Source organism: Trichoderma evansii (assembly GCF_050947405.1).
Source record: "Trichoderma evansii strain SZMC 28006 chromosome Unknown GGI43scaffold_26, whole genome shotgun sequence".
Classification (NCBI taxonomy): domain Eukaryota; kingdom Fungi; phylum Ascomycota; class Sordariomycetes; order Hypocreales; family Hypocreaceae; genus Trichoderma; species Trichoderma evansii.
The window spans coordinates 68,762-84,381 of NW_028145180.1; the positions used below are offsets into that span (position 1 = coordinate 68,762).

General features: G+C 47.4%; 7 protein-coding genes and 1 non-coding gene across 8 annotated transcripts; 6 read left to right on the forward strand and 2 right to left on the reverse strand.

Annotated features, from left to right (window-relative positions):
* Positions 1–1,062: 1,062 nt before the first annotated feature.
* GGI43DRAFT_415757 (indoleamine 2,3-dioxygenase) lies at positions 1,063–3,290 on the forward strand. Its single transcript, XM_083207185.1, has one exon. The coding sequence runs from the start codon at positions 1,574–1,576 to the stop codon at positions 3,014–3,016; it is 1,443 nt and encodes a 480-aa protein (XP_083056463.1). The 5' UTR covers positions 1,063–1,573; the 3' UTR covers positions 3,017–3,290.
* A 1,396-nt stretch (positions 3,291–4,686) lies between these two features.
* Positions 4,687–5,933, forward strand: GGI43DRAFT_387585 (alpha-factor pheromone receptor STE2; the record flags this gene model as incomplete). The annotated part of the gene is made up of 2 exons (XM_083203953.1): positions 4,687–5,431; positions 5,512–5,933. 2 exons carry the CDS (start codon positions 4,687–4,689, stop codon positions 5,931–5,933), a joined length of 1,167 nt encoding a protein of 388 aa, XP_083056464.1.
* A 471-nt stretch (positions 5,934–6,404) lies between these two features.
* GGI43DRAFT_425523 (uncharacterized protein) lies at positions 6,405–8,604 on the reverse strand (the record flags this gene model as incomplete). Its single annotated transcript, XM_083208522.1, has 4 exons — positions 6,405–6,800; positions 6,875–7,276; positions 7,424–8,079; positions 8,184–8,604. 4 exons carry the CDS (start codon positions 8,602–8,604, stop codon positions 6,405–6,407), a joined length of 1,875 nt encoding a protein of 624 aa, XP_083056465.1.
* A 742-nt stretch (positions 8,605–9,346) lies between these two features.
* On the reverse strand, positions 9,347–9,772 carry GGI43DRAFT_415761 (uncharacterized protein). Its single transcript, XM_083207186.1, has 2 exons — positions 9,541–9,772; positions 9,347–9,481 (listed from the first exon to the last, which is right to left on the reverse strand). Exons 1-2 carry the CDS (start codon positions 9,664–9,666, stop codon positions 9,380–9,382), a joined length of 228 nt encoding a protein of 75 aa, XP_083056466.1. The 5' UTR covers positions 9,667–9,772; the 3' UTR covers positions 9,347–9,379.
* A 129-nt stretch (positions 9,773–9,901) lies between these two features.
* Positions 9,902–9,989, forward strand: GGI43DRAFT_t194. Its single transcript has one exon. It is a non-coding gene; the product is annotated as a tRNA-Val (tRNA).
* A 455-nt stretch (positions 9,990–10,444) lies between these two features.
* On the forward strand, positions 10,445–12,036 carry GGI43DRAFT_415765 (general transcription factor IIH subunit TFB6 family). Its single transcript, XM_083207187.1, has 2 exons — positions 10,445–11,163; positions 11,247–12,036. Exons 1-2 carry the CDS (start codon positions 10,848–10,850, stop codon positions 11,786–11,788), a joined length of 858 nt encoding a protein of 285 aa, XP_083056467.1. The 5' UTR covers positions 10,445–10,847; the 3' UTR covers positions 11,789–12,036.
* A 351-nt stretch (positions 12,037–12,387) lies between these two features.
* On the forward strand, positions 12,388–12,891 carry GGI43DRAFT_415768 (uncharacterized protein). Its single transcript, XM_083207188.1, has one exon. The coding sequence runs from the start codon at positions 12,693–12,695 to the stop codon at positions 12,870–12,872; it is 180 nt and encodes a 59-aa protein (XP_083056468.1). The 5' UTR covers positions 12,388–12,692; the 3' UTR covers positions 12,873–12,891.
* A 792-nt stretch (positions 12,892–13,683) lies between these two features.
* GGI43DRAFT_415770 (concanavalin A-like lectin/glucanase domain-containing protein) lies at positions 13,684–15,250 on the forward strand. The gene is made up of 2 exons (XM_083207189.1): positions 13,684–14,879; positions 14,940–15,250. The coding sequence occupies exons 1-2, from the start codon at positions 14,106–14,108 to the stop codon at positions 15,018–15,020; spliced, it is 855 nt and encodes a 284-aa protein (XP_083056469.1). The 5' UTR covers positions 13,684–14,105; the 3' UTR covers positions 15,021–15,250.
* Positions 15,251–15,620: the final 370 nt, after the last annotated feature.

Consider the following 15,620-nt stretch of genomic DNA (forward strand, 5'->3'; position numbering starts at 1 on the left):
CTATGATATTATGTCTAATGATTTAGAAAAAGCTTAATAATAGTAAAGAGATGAAGAAATTTGCGATGGAGTCTCATGTTTGACTCGGCGTGTTGCCCGTCGAAGAAGCTTACTTACCTAGAGGTATATGGTGTTGTGCAATGTATAAGCTTACGAGAGGATAGAAGTAAATCTTCGATTAAATAGCGTAATGCGATCAGAAATTCTTTCTAGCGTGAGAGTTAAGTGTATATTTACTATGAATTACACATGATCTATTCCTATATTTGAGCGTCGTATATACAATGTGATGGTATTGGCGATGTGTCAGATGTGGAGCAAAAAATGGACAAGCTGGGGTTTACAATGTGGTATAATCGATAAGCCAATGGTATAGAAGTGCCATAAATAGTGATACTAATGCACCAAATGCCTTTTTAAATGCGCGCGCCGCATATTAACCCCAGATTCTAGGGTAGCGGCAGAGGATAGAGAATAGGCCTAGTTGAGCCACTGCGGGATAGCCGGTAGAGTAGTCTCTGATTGGCTATACAACTGAATCCTACGCTCGCAACTACTGCAGGGGTTAGTTTTTAAGACATAGTCGACTTGCGCCGGGACCCTGCCGCTGTCAGCTAAAATAGCATGTGTTGCCTTGGGCACAGCAGCTGAAAATACTTGACAAGATAATTTATAAATTTAGCTAATGTCTGATGCAAAATCTGATTAATTTTATTGATTTACCGCGCCACGAGTGCAGTCACGTGCCATCTTGAGACGGTGTTGCGACACTGTGGGACGCAAATTAAGAGGAAAGGGAAAGCGTGTCTGTCTTCAAAAGAGCTGTATTTTATCCAGAAATCCCTGCTGTTTTCTAAAATTACAGAAAATCCTCCCCCGAATCATCTCCGCATGCCCGTGAAATCTTGTCCAGCGGGCGGGCTGTTCCATCCGGTGGCGCCCGATGGCTTCCCGGCCGGACCATCGGATTCGAAAGAGGCGCCCAGTCTGTGTGGGATAGTTTTCCTTCAAGTCGAGCACTAACCAGAGACTAAAAACAAAACACATTAATAATAGCCTACTGGAACGCTTTTGCCACGGAAGGATTTCTGCAAGCATGGGCTGATCTTTTCCCTTCTTTCCCTATTTACTCATTGCATTTCTAATTCCTGGATCCTCTCGGGGACTTTTTTCCTTTTTGCTTTGCACCTCCCCGCGTTTTCGCACGCAATAGATTGCGTTCTTTTTTGTGACTCGTCATCGGTCTCATGTTCTTTTTCCTCCTCTCTATTTAATTTACTGCAACGTCCGATTGTCGGCGGCTTAGAAATTCTGAGCGTTTATCCCGCAAACGAGGAAAAAAATAGAAACTTGCCGCGTCCCCCACGCCCGCGCTAGAGGCTTCGAAAAAAATACCTGACAACTTAAGCGATCGTTTCAGAACTCAAACTTAGTCTCGATCTCCTTTTACTCACAGCTTCCTTTCAACTCATCTCCTCACTTCCTTCCAGCCTAATTATTTGGCTTCTATCTAAGCTTCTTTTTAAGCGTTTGCTGTAGAGTTTCCCAAGCAAAGACGAGAGAGACCGACAACATGTTGCCTCCAATTCCCGTCCTCGCTGATTACGACATCTCGCCAACTCATGGCTTTCTCCCCAGCACTCTCCCTCTTTCCCGCCTCCCAGATCCTTACTACAACAAATGGGAGGCTATCGTGGCAAATCTGCCGGCCCTAATTCTCTCTCGCCGGTTGCGCGGCGTCATCGACCGCCTGCCGGTGCTGTCCACCGTGGGTCTGGAGCACGATGCCGAGTGGCGTCGTGCCTATTCGCTGCTGAGCTTCATGGCTCACGGCTACATCTGGAGCGACGACATTCCCGCTGAGACCCTCCCGCCGCAGATCTCAATTCCCTATCTGGCCATCTCAGAGCACTTGGAGGTCCCGCCTGTGGCAACATATGCGGCTGTCTGTCTGTGGAACTTCAAGCCACTGTTCATGGATGAGGACATTGACAACATGGAGAACTTGGCGACACTTTCTACATTTACCGGAGGAATTGACGAATCATGGTTTTACCTCATCTCTGTCGCCATTGAGGCTCGTGGCGCTCCCGTCATGTCTCTTATGCTCAAGGCTTTTGCAGCCGCAAGACGCAATGACTCGGCAACCGTCATCCGGTGCTTGCAAGCTTTTGCTGAGCGCTTGACTGATCTGAACAACCTCCTGGAGAGAATCAATGAGAGATGTGATCCTGACATTTTCTTTAACCGCATCAGGCCGTTCTTGGCTGGAAGCAAGAACATGGCTGACGCCGGACTACCGAAAGGCGTTTTCTACGACGACGGCACACCTAACGCAAAGTACCGACAGTTCGCTGGAGGAAGCAATGCTCAGAGCAGTCTGCTCCAGTTCTATGATATTGCCCTAGGAATCCAGCACCGTCCTACAGGCGAGAAGAAGGGCGACTCATCTGAGCGCCGAGGCCGTGCCCCGAATCACGGTTTCATCCAGGAAATGCGAGAGTACATGCCCGGCCCACATGCTCAATTCTTGGAAGACGTCTATCATGTGGCCAACATCCGCGAATACGTCGAAGAGAATACCGACAACACTGAGCTTTGCCTCGCCTACGATGCCTGCTTGGCAATGCTGAGCGCATTCAGGGACAAGCACATCATTATTGTCACCCGTTATGTCATCACCCCGTCTCGCCGGTCTCGCAGCCCCAAGGCCACTCGTAAAGGCCTTAACTTGGCCATTGCTTCGCGCAAGGCCGATCAAAAGGATCAAAAGGGCACTGGCGGCACGGCTCTGATTCCCTTCCTGAAGCAGGCCCGAGATGAGACGGGCGAGCCGGCTGTGGGAGAGTGGACGAAGCGATTCTTGAGCAGAGAAGGAAAGAAGGCTGGCAGCGGAGATTTCTTCTTGGGCAAGACAGAAGATGCAACTCTGCCCGAGACGGAAGATGTCGAAGTCAAGGGTCTTGCTGGCACTTGGACGATGGAGGACGAGGTTGGTGGTATCTGCCTTTACTGATGAATTGTGTTGATGGCTTTGACGGCGGTTCAACACGCCTTTTACAATGATTAGAAGCACTTGTCTGTTTTATTCTTATTCTTTTTTTTTTTTTTTTTGGCGGGCGGCTGTTTGATTGGATTTTCCTAATAGAGCGAAAGAAGTATTATGCAAACTCGCACTGCGAGAAAATGCTGGATTATAAACGATGGAATGAAGCTTACAACGATGCATGATACTCGAATATTAGATTATGCAAATATAGTACTACAGGTCATGGAACCACTCAACTAAATTTTACTCTTTTTTCTTGTACTCAAAATGTATGATACCGCTCCATTCGGTGACCTCGGCTTCGGCTGCAGAGTGTGCCAATCCTTTACCCCTCCAGACAAGGGTGTCTCCCACCTCCAGCCGCAAAGTAGCAAACAATTCAGACTGCGCTCCAGCCTCCATGTATCCTTTTTGTCTGCGTGTTCCCCCTGAATTCTCCCAAAGGGGGTTTATACCGCCTAGAAACGACTATTTGTTTGCAGACTATCGATTCGCATGTTTGAATGAGGCAATGCGTCCTTCCGAGATGCCGTCAGCCGTGACATGAGTCGTGGCAAATAGCTAACCGAGGCATCGATTATACGATATACGGATGCTTGGATTAACTAATCTGAACATTTCAACATAATTTTATAATAGCAGCAATGCAATAGATGCTTCAGAAACTAGTGCTAGTACATAAGAGACTTGGCGTATAAGGCTGTGTGACCGCCAGCTGGATCGGCCGGCACTTGATGAAAGTTGTTGGTAGGAGAGACGCGCTTCGGCTGGTGCCGCCACATTGGCCAATATGCGCGCAGTTCTTTCTTCAAGATCTAGGTACTCGTAATTGTAATTGTTAGCGTGTTGGTGCCAGAATTGCAGCTGCAAGATGCATCTATAAACTACACAGCTTATCTATCAGGCTGCCACCAGTTGGAAAAGACGTATCAGACGTACTTTCATAATTTAACCACGCAGAGCTGACAATACAAATAAACGAATAAAAATATTAATATAATATGCTAAATAGAGTGACATGTATATGAGCTGAATATGCACCTTCATGATATAATATAAACAGGATCCCCTCCCCTGTACCACAAACACTTCCTATTCCAGCTCCCCTGCCGCAGCCCCGTCTCAAGAACAATACTAAGCTCAGACGCCACTTTTCAAAGAACAATATTAAGCTCCTCCCGCACCCTGCATCTCCAATCTGTCACTCTTTTCCATTTTGCTCAACTTCTGGCCTGAGACTGACAGGTGGGCTGCATCTAGGAGGAAAACTCGACCAGAAACAAGTATTATGCGGCTGAGGAGAACAAATATGCTGGTGTATTGTACCAGAGAGTGTGGGGGGAGGCATACATGGGGATTCAAGTGATAATTTGACTGTTTTTCTATTCTCTTATAAGGTGAGATGTGGTAGGCATAGAGAATGGGAGGCAATCAGCAAGAACAATAGCCGTCATTCGCAATATAATCTGATAATACTACTTTTTTCACATTATTTGCAATTACTATTTTCTCTCTATGCCAGTATAATCTTCTTTTTTCCTAATCAACCTGTCAACTTCGTTCGGAGCGCCTCAACACCAAGATATCCAACATCACAACCAACAACAGCCTCTGTACCACCAAAAACAAGACAAAAAATGGCCTTCGACCCATTCAACCAAAACATCACCCTCTTCATCACCCCCAACCTCTCCATCCCCATCCCCGTCCCCGTCATCGACGCCTTCAACGACGAAACCGTCAGCATCGTCCTCAACTACGGCACCCAGCTCGGCGCCGCCATCACGATGCTCCTCGTCGTCCTCTTCACCACCCCGCCGTCCAAATTCCTCCGCACCGCCAACATGCTGCACGTCCTGGGCCTGCTCGTCTGCATCGTGCGCACCGTCCTGCTGGCCTTGTACTTTGGCTCGCCCTTTTCGCACTTTTATCCCGTGTGGAGCAACGACTACTCCCGGGTGCCGGCTTGGAACTTCCGCGAGAGCGTTGCTGGGACCGTCTTTTCGATGCTGCTCGTCATTATTTCGGATGTGTCGCTTATAAACCAGGCTTGGGCGATGGTGTCTCTCTGGCCAAGCAAGACTAAATATGTGCTCTGTTCGATATCGCTGCTCATCACGCTCTTGTCTGTTGCGGCCAGAACTGCCTTTACCGTCATTCAATGCGAGGGTATTTACGATTTGGTTCCGCCCATGAACTTCGCTTGGCTGGTACACACAATGGTCATTTTGAACATATGCACGACTGTATGGTTTTGCTCTCTCTTCAACTCCAAGCTCATCATCCACCTCATCAATAATCGTGGTGTTCTTCCTTCTCATCGGGCTATGAGCCCCATGGAAGTGCTCATCGCAACTAATGGAATCCTCATGATAATCCCAGGTAAATATACAGACACCTACATACTCATCTCATCCAGTCTCACCCATGACTAACAAAATCTTCCTCCTTTCCCTTTATAGTCATCTTCGCCGCCATAGAATTCCGTCCCATCTTGAACTTCGAGTCCAGCTCTCTGACGCCAGCTTCCATTACCCTCCTCCTCCCTCTCGGCTCTCTCGTCGCCCAACGTCTGGCTCAGACAGACCAAAACGCCTCTCCTAGTCTCTCCAGCTATCCCTCTTCATCTGGTGCTGGATGTTACAAAAACAACCGCAGCTCTGGTTCTACAACGCCCCTTAAATCCGGCTCGCTGTTCGCAACTTTGACCAACAACAGCATTTCTGCGACTAGATCCCTGTCGACTTCACAAAACACCACGGTGGTCTCAGCTAGAGATATCGTTGATCCTATCGAACTTGAGCTGAGACAGATTGATGGGTATTTGCAGCCACAGGAGACCCACGTTAGCGCAGAGTTGAGCAGGAGCCAGTCTCACAAGTAGTGCTGATTGACGGGTCTTCTGCCTCATTTGCGGTGCTGCATAAGCAAGCGTGCGATTGAACTAAGCATTTATATCTATATATAGTAGTCATTTATTGTAGAATAGGGAGGATCAGTGAAAAAGACGGTGTTGTGGGGAATCAGTCTGTTAAATATGCCATTCTATAGCCCATCCAAGGAAACGAGATTCGAGAGAGCATCTCATGCCTCTTGTTGCTACTTGTTACTTTGATAGCTTACTTAGCTATTTTGCGTAAATTCATTTCCTTTCCCACCACTTAGCCTTCTGGGAATTTGAACGTGAACTTGGCCAACTGGGGTTCTTAAAAATATTTGTAGCATATATTAATCTATCAGCATCCAAATGAATTAGGAAGAAATGGTACGCGCAGGTAATTGTTGTTGTAGCTGAACATCTGCCAGTGTCAAGTGAGTATACCTATCTTTACCCATAATACCTGTCATCTATCACCTATTCCGTCTGAGGCCGTGCTCTCAACGCTGCCATTCTGTCCTTGCAAAGACTGGTGATGCGACGTATCTCTCCTCCTCGGATAGGCTGGGGTTGCTCGAGTGTGCAATGGGCCTGTGAAACGAATAATCCGTGGCTACGAGAGACCAAACGCCGACTGAGGAGGCGAAGAGAGGGGTGGCGGTCAACGATACTAAGTCGATGCTTGACAGGAAATGATTCGCAAGTATTTGTTGGTACTTCTTCAGAAGGGCCCGCCCCATATTGTGACTGTAAGTCAAATCCTCCTTCGCTATCCACATTGAAGCCTCGGCGCTGCTCTGGGTAGCCACGCGGCCCAGCATCTTCAGAGCTCGTATTCATTTTTCTCCTCCTGTCTGACTTAAATATAGACCCCTTGAAAAGTTAGATAAGTGGTACATGAAAAGCGTATTTATTATAACAACAGACAGGGGACGCTCAGTACTTACAAAACCTCTATAACGACTCGCCTTCAATACAGATGGCTTAGTATAGAGCAGAGGTTTGACATCGCTTGCTTGACTGCTAAGAGTGCCCATATCTGGAGATTGGCTGTACGAACGAGGGATCCCACTCTCTAATGGTGACAATAGTCTCGGGACAGGCGTCACATCCCAGGCCCTGGTCGTCAATTTCTCATCTTGTCGTTTATTGGAAGACCTGCCATTGGAGTCTAAGAAAATCGGAGATGAATATGCTTTGGGAATATGATCAAGTTCGTCTTCTCCATTAGTTTGATGACTCAATGATTCGAAAAGGCCAATGGTTTCCTTTAGTCCCCGTTTAGCAGAAACTGCCATGGAATGCGCTGGGAGCGAACCATCCACTCTTGAAGTATAGCGCGCGGGAGCCTAGCGCGATGGAATCGATCGCAACGGTGGCTCTGGGGAGAATCTTGATGTTGAGTTAACTTTTGCGATTTCATTTTGCACAAGTAGTTGCTGGTCGTCAGTTTCGTCTGTCCGTAGGTGCCTCTTCTAAAATGACGGCATCGAGACTGATGATTGCAACGTGCCGTCAAACTTTTTCCGAAGGTTAGAAACTTTCGACTGATGCAAGGGAACTGATCTAGAAACTTTCAACAATGGGCTCTTGACTTGATGTAGTTCCTTGAGGTCACCCCCTTCTCTCCGCGAGAGAGAAGAATTCGTTGGATCTTTTTTATGACCTCCTCTTATGATTCCGTTTTCAGAGTGCAGAGCCTGTTCTGGCGATGTACTGCAAGTCTTCGGATGCCAAGCCCCTATTCCTGTAACAATCATATTTTTGAGCGGAGATGGGGTCTTGTGCAGGAACGCGCCGCCCTGCAATTTGAATCTATGCTCAGTTCCCCTTTGCCAGATACTTGTTTTGCTTTCAACACCGACGTTGCTCTCTTCTGAGCGCTGAGAAGAGCGATCGGGAGAAGCAAGTGGTCGTGGCAGACATTCGGGATGCTCAACATGATGATAAAAGGGGATCAGGTCTGGAACAGCATCTTTCTCTTCTTGTTGGTCTAATTCTTCTAGATCCCCGGCATCAGTTGGTATTATTCCTATTTTTGACGATTCTTTAGCGCGGCTATTCGCATGAAAGGGTGTCTTATGGTCGTTACACTCATTGGTCGTAGTAGGTGAAGCAACGCGTGTAGGTTCGTAGGTAGCTGGAGTGTTGTCTATTGAATTATTAGCTCTCATTATGTGCACTCGTTATCAAAATACGAAATGCGTGAATATGTGCGCTAATTTGGAAAATGGTATCGTAGATTTGGTCACCCACTAGAAACAGTATTCTCATCAGAGCCTCGCTCAAACAATCTCCTCATCTCCGCCACCACCGAGCCGCTCCGCGCGAGTGGTTTTCGCGGTTTAAACGATGGAGTGGTAGTTTGTCTAATATGTGTATCTTTAACAACGGGTCTCGGTTGAGCTGTATCATTATGCTTGACCGGAGATGCTCTGATGGGAGCTGGAGATGGCGATGTCGCAGCCCTCGATGTTTCAATGCCGTCTTTTTCTTCTCCATGTACCAGCGGAGTTTCAGACAATTTGTTTTCGACAGGAGGACGATCTATAGCCTCGTATGTCGCTCCATTGTTCCGATTGGTGTTTGAAGAAGTTCCTAGGTTCTCGAATTTGGATACCAGCCGTGCTAATCCCCCCCGAGACGGAGGCGCACGCCGAGAATTTACAGCAGACATTCCGCTTGTCAGCCACCTCTGTTTATAGCAAACAATTAAGTCGTTAGGTCAATGACACCTCGGAGAGTATACGAAAGAACAAAACAAGGGCGTGAGAGGAGAAAGTAATAAAGGTAGAAAGAAAAGTGAGTGGTTGTTGAAAGGCAATAACGAGTAATCTTTTTTTGTCTTGAGAAGCTGGATAAAACACTATGGGTGTCCGGGCAATGCATCCAAAGCAATTATTAGCATGAGGCCGCGCCTGGAGCGAGTGTTTGCGTCCAACTACCAATTATTAGTCCAATGCTACCGAGAGCAGCTGTGGCTTCCTGTTCTCGCCAGAATTTGGCCGGCAAGAGATAGAGGAGGGAGCAAGCAAGGCCGGTAATATGATCAGCTCTTTCCAGAGCTATTCCCGAAACCTCTTTTTTTTCATGTGCGACAAAGGTTTCCGACAAGCTGTGTCACAAAAGCAGCGCAACATGCACACGATACAAGGCCGCAGAGTATGTTCCAAAAAATGGAGAGCGCCGTTCTTTTTTCATTTTTTTTTCATTATCGAGCCAAAAACTTCCGGCAAAGCCATTTTCAAGCTGCGCCATCAATCCGAAGTCGCCTCGTAAAGTCTATATTGCATGTGGCATAAACCGTGCAGATCTCGCATCATAGCATACAATCAATCCTTCTAGTGTACAACGACTCATTTCCTTTCCTTCTTGGAGATATCGAATTGTTGATCAAATTAAGTCGTGCTGGAGTATAGGCCGAGTGCCTGTCGCTTATTGACTATATCGCATCAGCTGTTAGCAATCGCTTCTCTTTCATGAGTCGTCGAGGGAGAGTCGTACGGAGGGAGGAGGATCTCGCCCCAGGAGCTGGAGAGAAAAGTGACGGCAGCCTTTTTGCAACTTGTTAGCTATTTTGCGCATCGTTTATATCCAGATTCCGAGTACGCACTCCAAAGATGGCAATGCTTCGAACGAAAGCGGCGTTCTCAGCAGAGGTCAGGGCATCGTAGGTAGAGGAGACGAAGCCCTTGGGGGCGCGGCGGCCCTTTTCTCCGTATAGTCTCTTGGGAGGCATTGTGAATTTTCTGGAGATGTCGCTGGAATCGGAGGCGGGTCAAGCGAAGCGAGGAATAAGAAAAGCGACGGTTATAACTGCTCGATATTCCACTCGAAGTCTGCGGGATGCGAACGTCACTGGGGCCGCCGCAAAAATTCAGAAGCGCCCCGCCATCGGTGCCGAGTCACATGATTGACGTTATCAATCTTATCATATACCGAAATATCTCACAACTAAGACATCTAAAACATCTGGTTCCGTGGTCTAGTTGGTTATGACATTTCGTTAACAGTTCGTTGACACCACCGAAAAGGTCCCCGGTTCGAGCCCGGGCGGAATCACTCTTTTTTTGCTGTTACCTACACTGATGGTAGGTAGACGGCTTTCACAGCTCTACAGAGGAGAAAGAGTTTACTATATTTTCTTTTCTTTTTTTTTTTGTTGGTTGACTTTTCATCATCCAGATTTACTTCCTGTTCAGATAACTCTAGAGTGTCCTCCAGGCCCATTACTTAATTTATTCGCTTCATAAGTGTCAAGAGAGTCTGCTAATCATTACTTGTGGTAAGAAGTTAGCAATCGCTGCTGAACTGTGAAAGTGCACTTAAACTACATGTACCTAGAATGCAGAGGGATCTCAATCAGCACCCGCTTACCAGCTTACACTACAAGTCTGCAGATACCAAGTAAAAATGGCTGTGTCTCTATAAAGCGTAATCAAAAATTTGTAATGCGTTGTATTTTTCAATAGCTCTTTTTTTTTCTCTTTTCCATTCATCTTGTGACGTTTCGATAAGATTTAGTGCACCTAACACATAATACATATATTAGTAGCTCGTGGCTATTTATGCCACTCTATTTTCAGAACGCCCAGGTGCAGGTGGCGCATACTACAACGTTTCATGACACAAGTTCACCAACATTAAATAAACAAATAAATCGAATAAATTTCTTGGTATAATTCTTCCAGACTGCTGGGCTCATTACATGATAGCGACTCTGACTTGCCTCGGAATTCCTTGACTTCTCTACAGGGTATCTTACTTTCAAGAACAATAACAAGCACCCCGCCCCCGCTTATCTGAGTCGGTTGCCATATCGTCATTGTGAATATCTGAAAGACACAGATTCGCATCGCTACAAAGGGCTTTACCACCCGGTCCTCTTAAAATCTTGGTTATATCATCTCTATAACGCCCATGGCAGAGTCTCCCCGGCTGCCCGGCGGCTTCATCCGCCCTCAGGGTGGGCTTCCTTCGCCAGCACCATCATCAGCGTCTTCACGCGCTGCGTCTAATCTGCCGCGTCCGAGGAACAATGCGCTACGGCCTGGATCCAACAAGGAAGACATGGTTAGAAGATATGTAGAGGACAGATTACTCTATATTTCTCGCCGCTATGTAAAGAAGTTTGGGAATCCGGATCCTGGAGATACGGTCGTCGGATTCAAGAGCTTTGGTGAAGTTTGCAAGGAGCTGGACGGAATTGTGAATGTGTTGTGGAAATCAGGCACACGTGAGTTTATCTTACAACCATCATCAAAGTTCTACTACTTGAACTAGAATATCACATAAACGCTAATATGATGCATACAATAGCGAGTTTGCAAATACCGTTTCTGCTCAAGATGGCCAGCGACTTTACGCAATATGTCAGGTCGTTTCCGCCATCGTCCAAGGCGTCATTTGATCTACTGCACAAGCTTGATCACTGCTTTGCCAGCTTACTCTCAGGCCAGGACATTGAAACTAATGAGACGCTTCCGGGATTTGAAAATGGTCTGCGGGCGGGCATGACAACTACTGACATGGTGCGATGTCGGAGTCTTGTTGAACAGACAAGGGTGTTGATGGTTGAAGTCATGAGCAGTGGCGAACAGGAAGAAGAAGAGGAGGAAGAGGAGGAAGAAGAGGAAGAGGAGGATGATGAGACTGATGGAGACGATGGGCATGAGACGGAAGGGGGAGAAAGCTACGATGCTGGCGGTGGCTCTGCATGGGATATAGACGAGGATGAGATGCACTTGGACGCAGCGCGGATCTACGAGAAGACGATTGTGCAGCTGGGGAGGAGACTTGGGGATTCTCTAGGGAGTGGCATTGGCGTTGGTGAAAGCGATGCTATCATGACAAATACGTGAATGTTTAGATTATGCAGCAAGTCACCTGGATGGAAGAGAGTTTGCGCTTCGCGATATGTGAGAGTGATAGGAGTGCATGGTGAGAAACATGATGGGTAGGATCGGGCATTTTATTAGAGTTTGTTTGCTGCATCAAACAAACATTTGCCCCTGCTTAGCTGGATATAAGACACCATCTTTCTTCCGGAAGCTGGTGCCAGATCACAAACTACCATGTAAAACCCAATAAAAAGTAAAATGAAACAAAATTGTAGTTACGGCCGTTAAAATTATAAAATAGTAAAAAAAAGTAAAATAAAATCAATAGTCTCTGGTCTTGACTCTCTCAGAGTAGTATTGGGCAAAGAAAGCACAAGCCAGAAAAGCAAAGCCAGCCCAAAATTGGCCACCACCTCCTGAGCGCGCGAGTCAACTAGGCACATTGGAGTAGTGATTGGCTGGGCTCGCGCTGCGGGTGAGCCAAACCCGTAACGACGGCGTGTCCCCTTTGCATTTGCTAGCCTCATGCACGCTGGGACGCATGCAAGGGTTGTTGACAGAAATTTTATTTCTCTCATTGTGTTTTCTTCTATTCGCTTCTAATGTCTTATCTTTCGGTTGGAAAGAGATCCGATTGGGAGCTATGGAGATGAGGCCATCTCGGTAGACACGTAGTTGGGTATAAGTGGGTGGTTCACATGCATGTGTTTACAACTAACACCTAGGTCGGTAGTGAAGCCTACATGTACCGAGTAACTGTAGTGATTTACATGTGCTTTCCATTTTACACGAGGTTGAGAAGGATATGGATATCATACAGAGATTTCAGTGGTACTAGCAGTATAGTAGCAGGGTCTTTTTGCTATATTTGCTGCTAGTTGAAGAGATCTGCTCCGGAGATGGGGAAAATAGAAGGCGGGATGAGATGAGGATGGGGGCCATTGTTTGTGATATATTGGCAGATCGCTTCTGGATTGCGAGGAAGAAGCCGATCGCCTATGGACCAACTACTCCGGATATGGAGATGGAACGTGCTGCTCCATACCTCACGATGAGGCCTTTTGTCTTCTCTTGTTACCTCTGTTCTGCGTTTATTTACAGCTAGGCATACTTTGTAAACGCCCGCTTCAGCATCAGGCTCGGCTTTAACTCAGGGTCGTCCTCGCTACCATCACCACCACCACGATGCCTCACCATCACGACATCCGCAGCCAATCCACGCCTCATCGCATGAACAAATAATTTTTGACTACTGATAGCAGCAACACGTTGCTCTATTAATACATGCACCTACCGGCACCATCGAAAAATGTTTCACCCCCCACTGTCTCACCCGCCACTCGCTCGCTCGCCCTCACCAAGATCCATGTCACCTTCATGTTTCAAAACTTTGCGGTGCCTGGCCCCCCCGAAATCCCACCCTCCTTTGCGTCGTAGAGGCGCGCGCACGGCTCGTCTGGCACTGCATGGTGCCTGGCCCTGAACCTGCCGCGCTTAAGGGGACAGGGGTCCAGAGCCTAACAGCGCAGTTTTCCCCCCTCATCACTCCACTGCAGCAGCTCAGGCTCGGCTTGGTTGAGCCAACGTTCGATTCTGTGCTCCTCTAAGCTGACGGCGTTACAGCGCTGGTCACATACGATAGCGCTTGGGAGCCGTGTTCTGGTGGAGTTGTGCCTTAGCACATGCATCGTCTACCGCAGCCGTCTGGTACCTTTTTTGCTTTATTGGGTGCATATACACGGAATGCGTTGGTTCTTGTACATGCAGACCCTGCGCGTTGCATGAATCCCGCACATCTGAGCCTATTACGGCCGTGGAATCGAGCATGGTTCCAGCAATAACAGCAGTTTGTAGCGCGTAGTTCAGTTGCAGTCTCGTAGCTGGTGATGTGACTTTGTTGTACATACATAAGGCTCCTCGTTTGCCACTATCTCTTCTCAACCCCCTTTCCTTCCTTTTTCTTTCCGCCACGCACCTCGTTCTTCGGTTGCTTTTGATACCCTTTCTTCTTCTTTTTTTTTCCCTTCTCCAACTCCAACTTTCCTTCTCAACAGGCCTGTGGCCGATTCCCTTCCTTTCGCTGGTCGATTTTCTGCGCACTCCTTGATTTCACTTCGTTCTTGCTATTTAGCAGACAGACAACAATCCTTTGTCCAACTAGTTTGCGACTCACTCCCTCAGTTCAGTTCAGTTCAGCTCAATTCAGCTCAAAGAGCCATCAGCGAGTTATCAAGATTTCATCTGAAATCCTTTCAATCCCTTTCAACCGAGAACAGGCAGTCTTTCACGTTTTTGCTGTGCAACCGAAAAACACACAATCCTTACATATCTGCTCAACATGATGCTCTTTCAATCTCTCGCCCTTTTCTCTCTGGCCTTCTCTGCCAGAGCCACTCTTGCCCCCAATGTTCCCGGTATGAACATGGTCTGGTCAGAGACCTTCATCGGTGACCAGGGCGCCATGGTCGACTTGACCCAATGGAACGTCATCACCGACATTCACAACAACCAGGAGCTCGAAACTTACACCCAATCTGGCTCCAACATGCAACTCTCTGGTGGCCAAACCCTCCAGCTCGTACCTCAGCAGTCCCCCACTGGAGAGTGGACCTCATCTCGTATTGAGTCTATCCAATCCTGGGCACCGGTGCCTGGAAAAGTCATGCAAGTCCAGGCTGCTCTCCGTGGTGGCAACAGCGCCCTTGAACAGAAGCAGGGCATGTGGCCTGCTTTCTGGATGCTCGGCGAGTCCGGTCGCACTGGTACTCCTTGGCCCCTCTGCGGAGAGCTCGACATCTTCGAGCAGATCAATGGCCAGCTGACGGGCTACGGCACTGCCCACTGCGACCATGTTGGTGGCGGTGCTTGCAACGAGCCCTCAGGCCTGGGAGAGAGCATTGCCATCCCCCAAGACGATGAATTCCACACCTGGTCTCTCAAGATCGACCGTACTTCCAACAACTGGCAGACGGAGACAATCCAGTGGTTCATGGATGGCAAACTCTTCCACACTCTTACAGGAGCTCAGATGGGCGACGCGGGTATCTGGGCCACTCTGGCACACTCCCCCATGTATGTTATCCTCAACTTGGCTGTTGGAGGAACATGGCCCGTAAGTATCTCTTCTTTCTTTCTCTGTTTCAACAGCATGAAGCTAACTTGCTATTATTAGGGTGACCCCAACGAAGCTACTCTGCCCGGCTGGGGCAACATGTTTGAAGTCCAGTACGTTGCTGTCTATGCGACGGCCTAGAGCGATGGCGTTCAAAAATACCTGGTATATAAGACGGAATGGTTAAAATCTGGATAGAGATAAAAGAGAGAAAAAGAGAAAAAAAGATGGTGGATGGCGTTTTTTTGGCGATGGCAATTATATCATGACGAAATGTCTTTCCCCTCTATATGGAGGACGGGTTTTACCGATTTTATTCACTGTACATATACTACTAGAAACTTATACCCACGACGTTTATGACCCAAAAAGTCGATTTTCCGTACAATCTGCAGTAGGCGTGAGAATATTATCGTGTGTGGGCAGGGTTGTCAAGACTTACCCACGTGCATATATTGATTGGTGATGGGTGCTGCTGTATGCTGTTTACAGGGGAGCAGCATCATGCTCGCACTACATGACTGCACTTCGTATGCTTATGTTCAAAGCTAGACATATACTTGGCACCATATGTTTTCACTTCAAGTGTTTTATATATCAACAATACACATAGTAACATTAATCTGATCTTTTACAACTGTGGCTTATATGGTATGTAAAACACTGAAAAGGAAAAAGTAAGAGAGAAAGCCATTATCGAAACGTCAAAGCCAGCAAAAAAACCATTTTACAAGAAAGGAG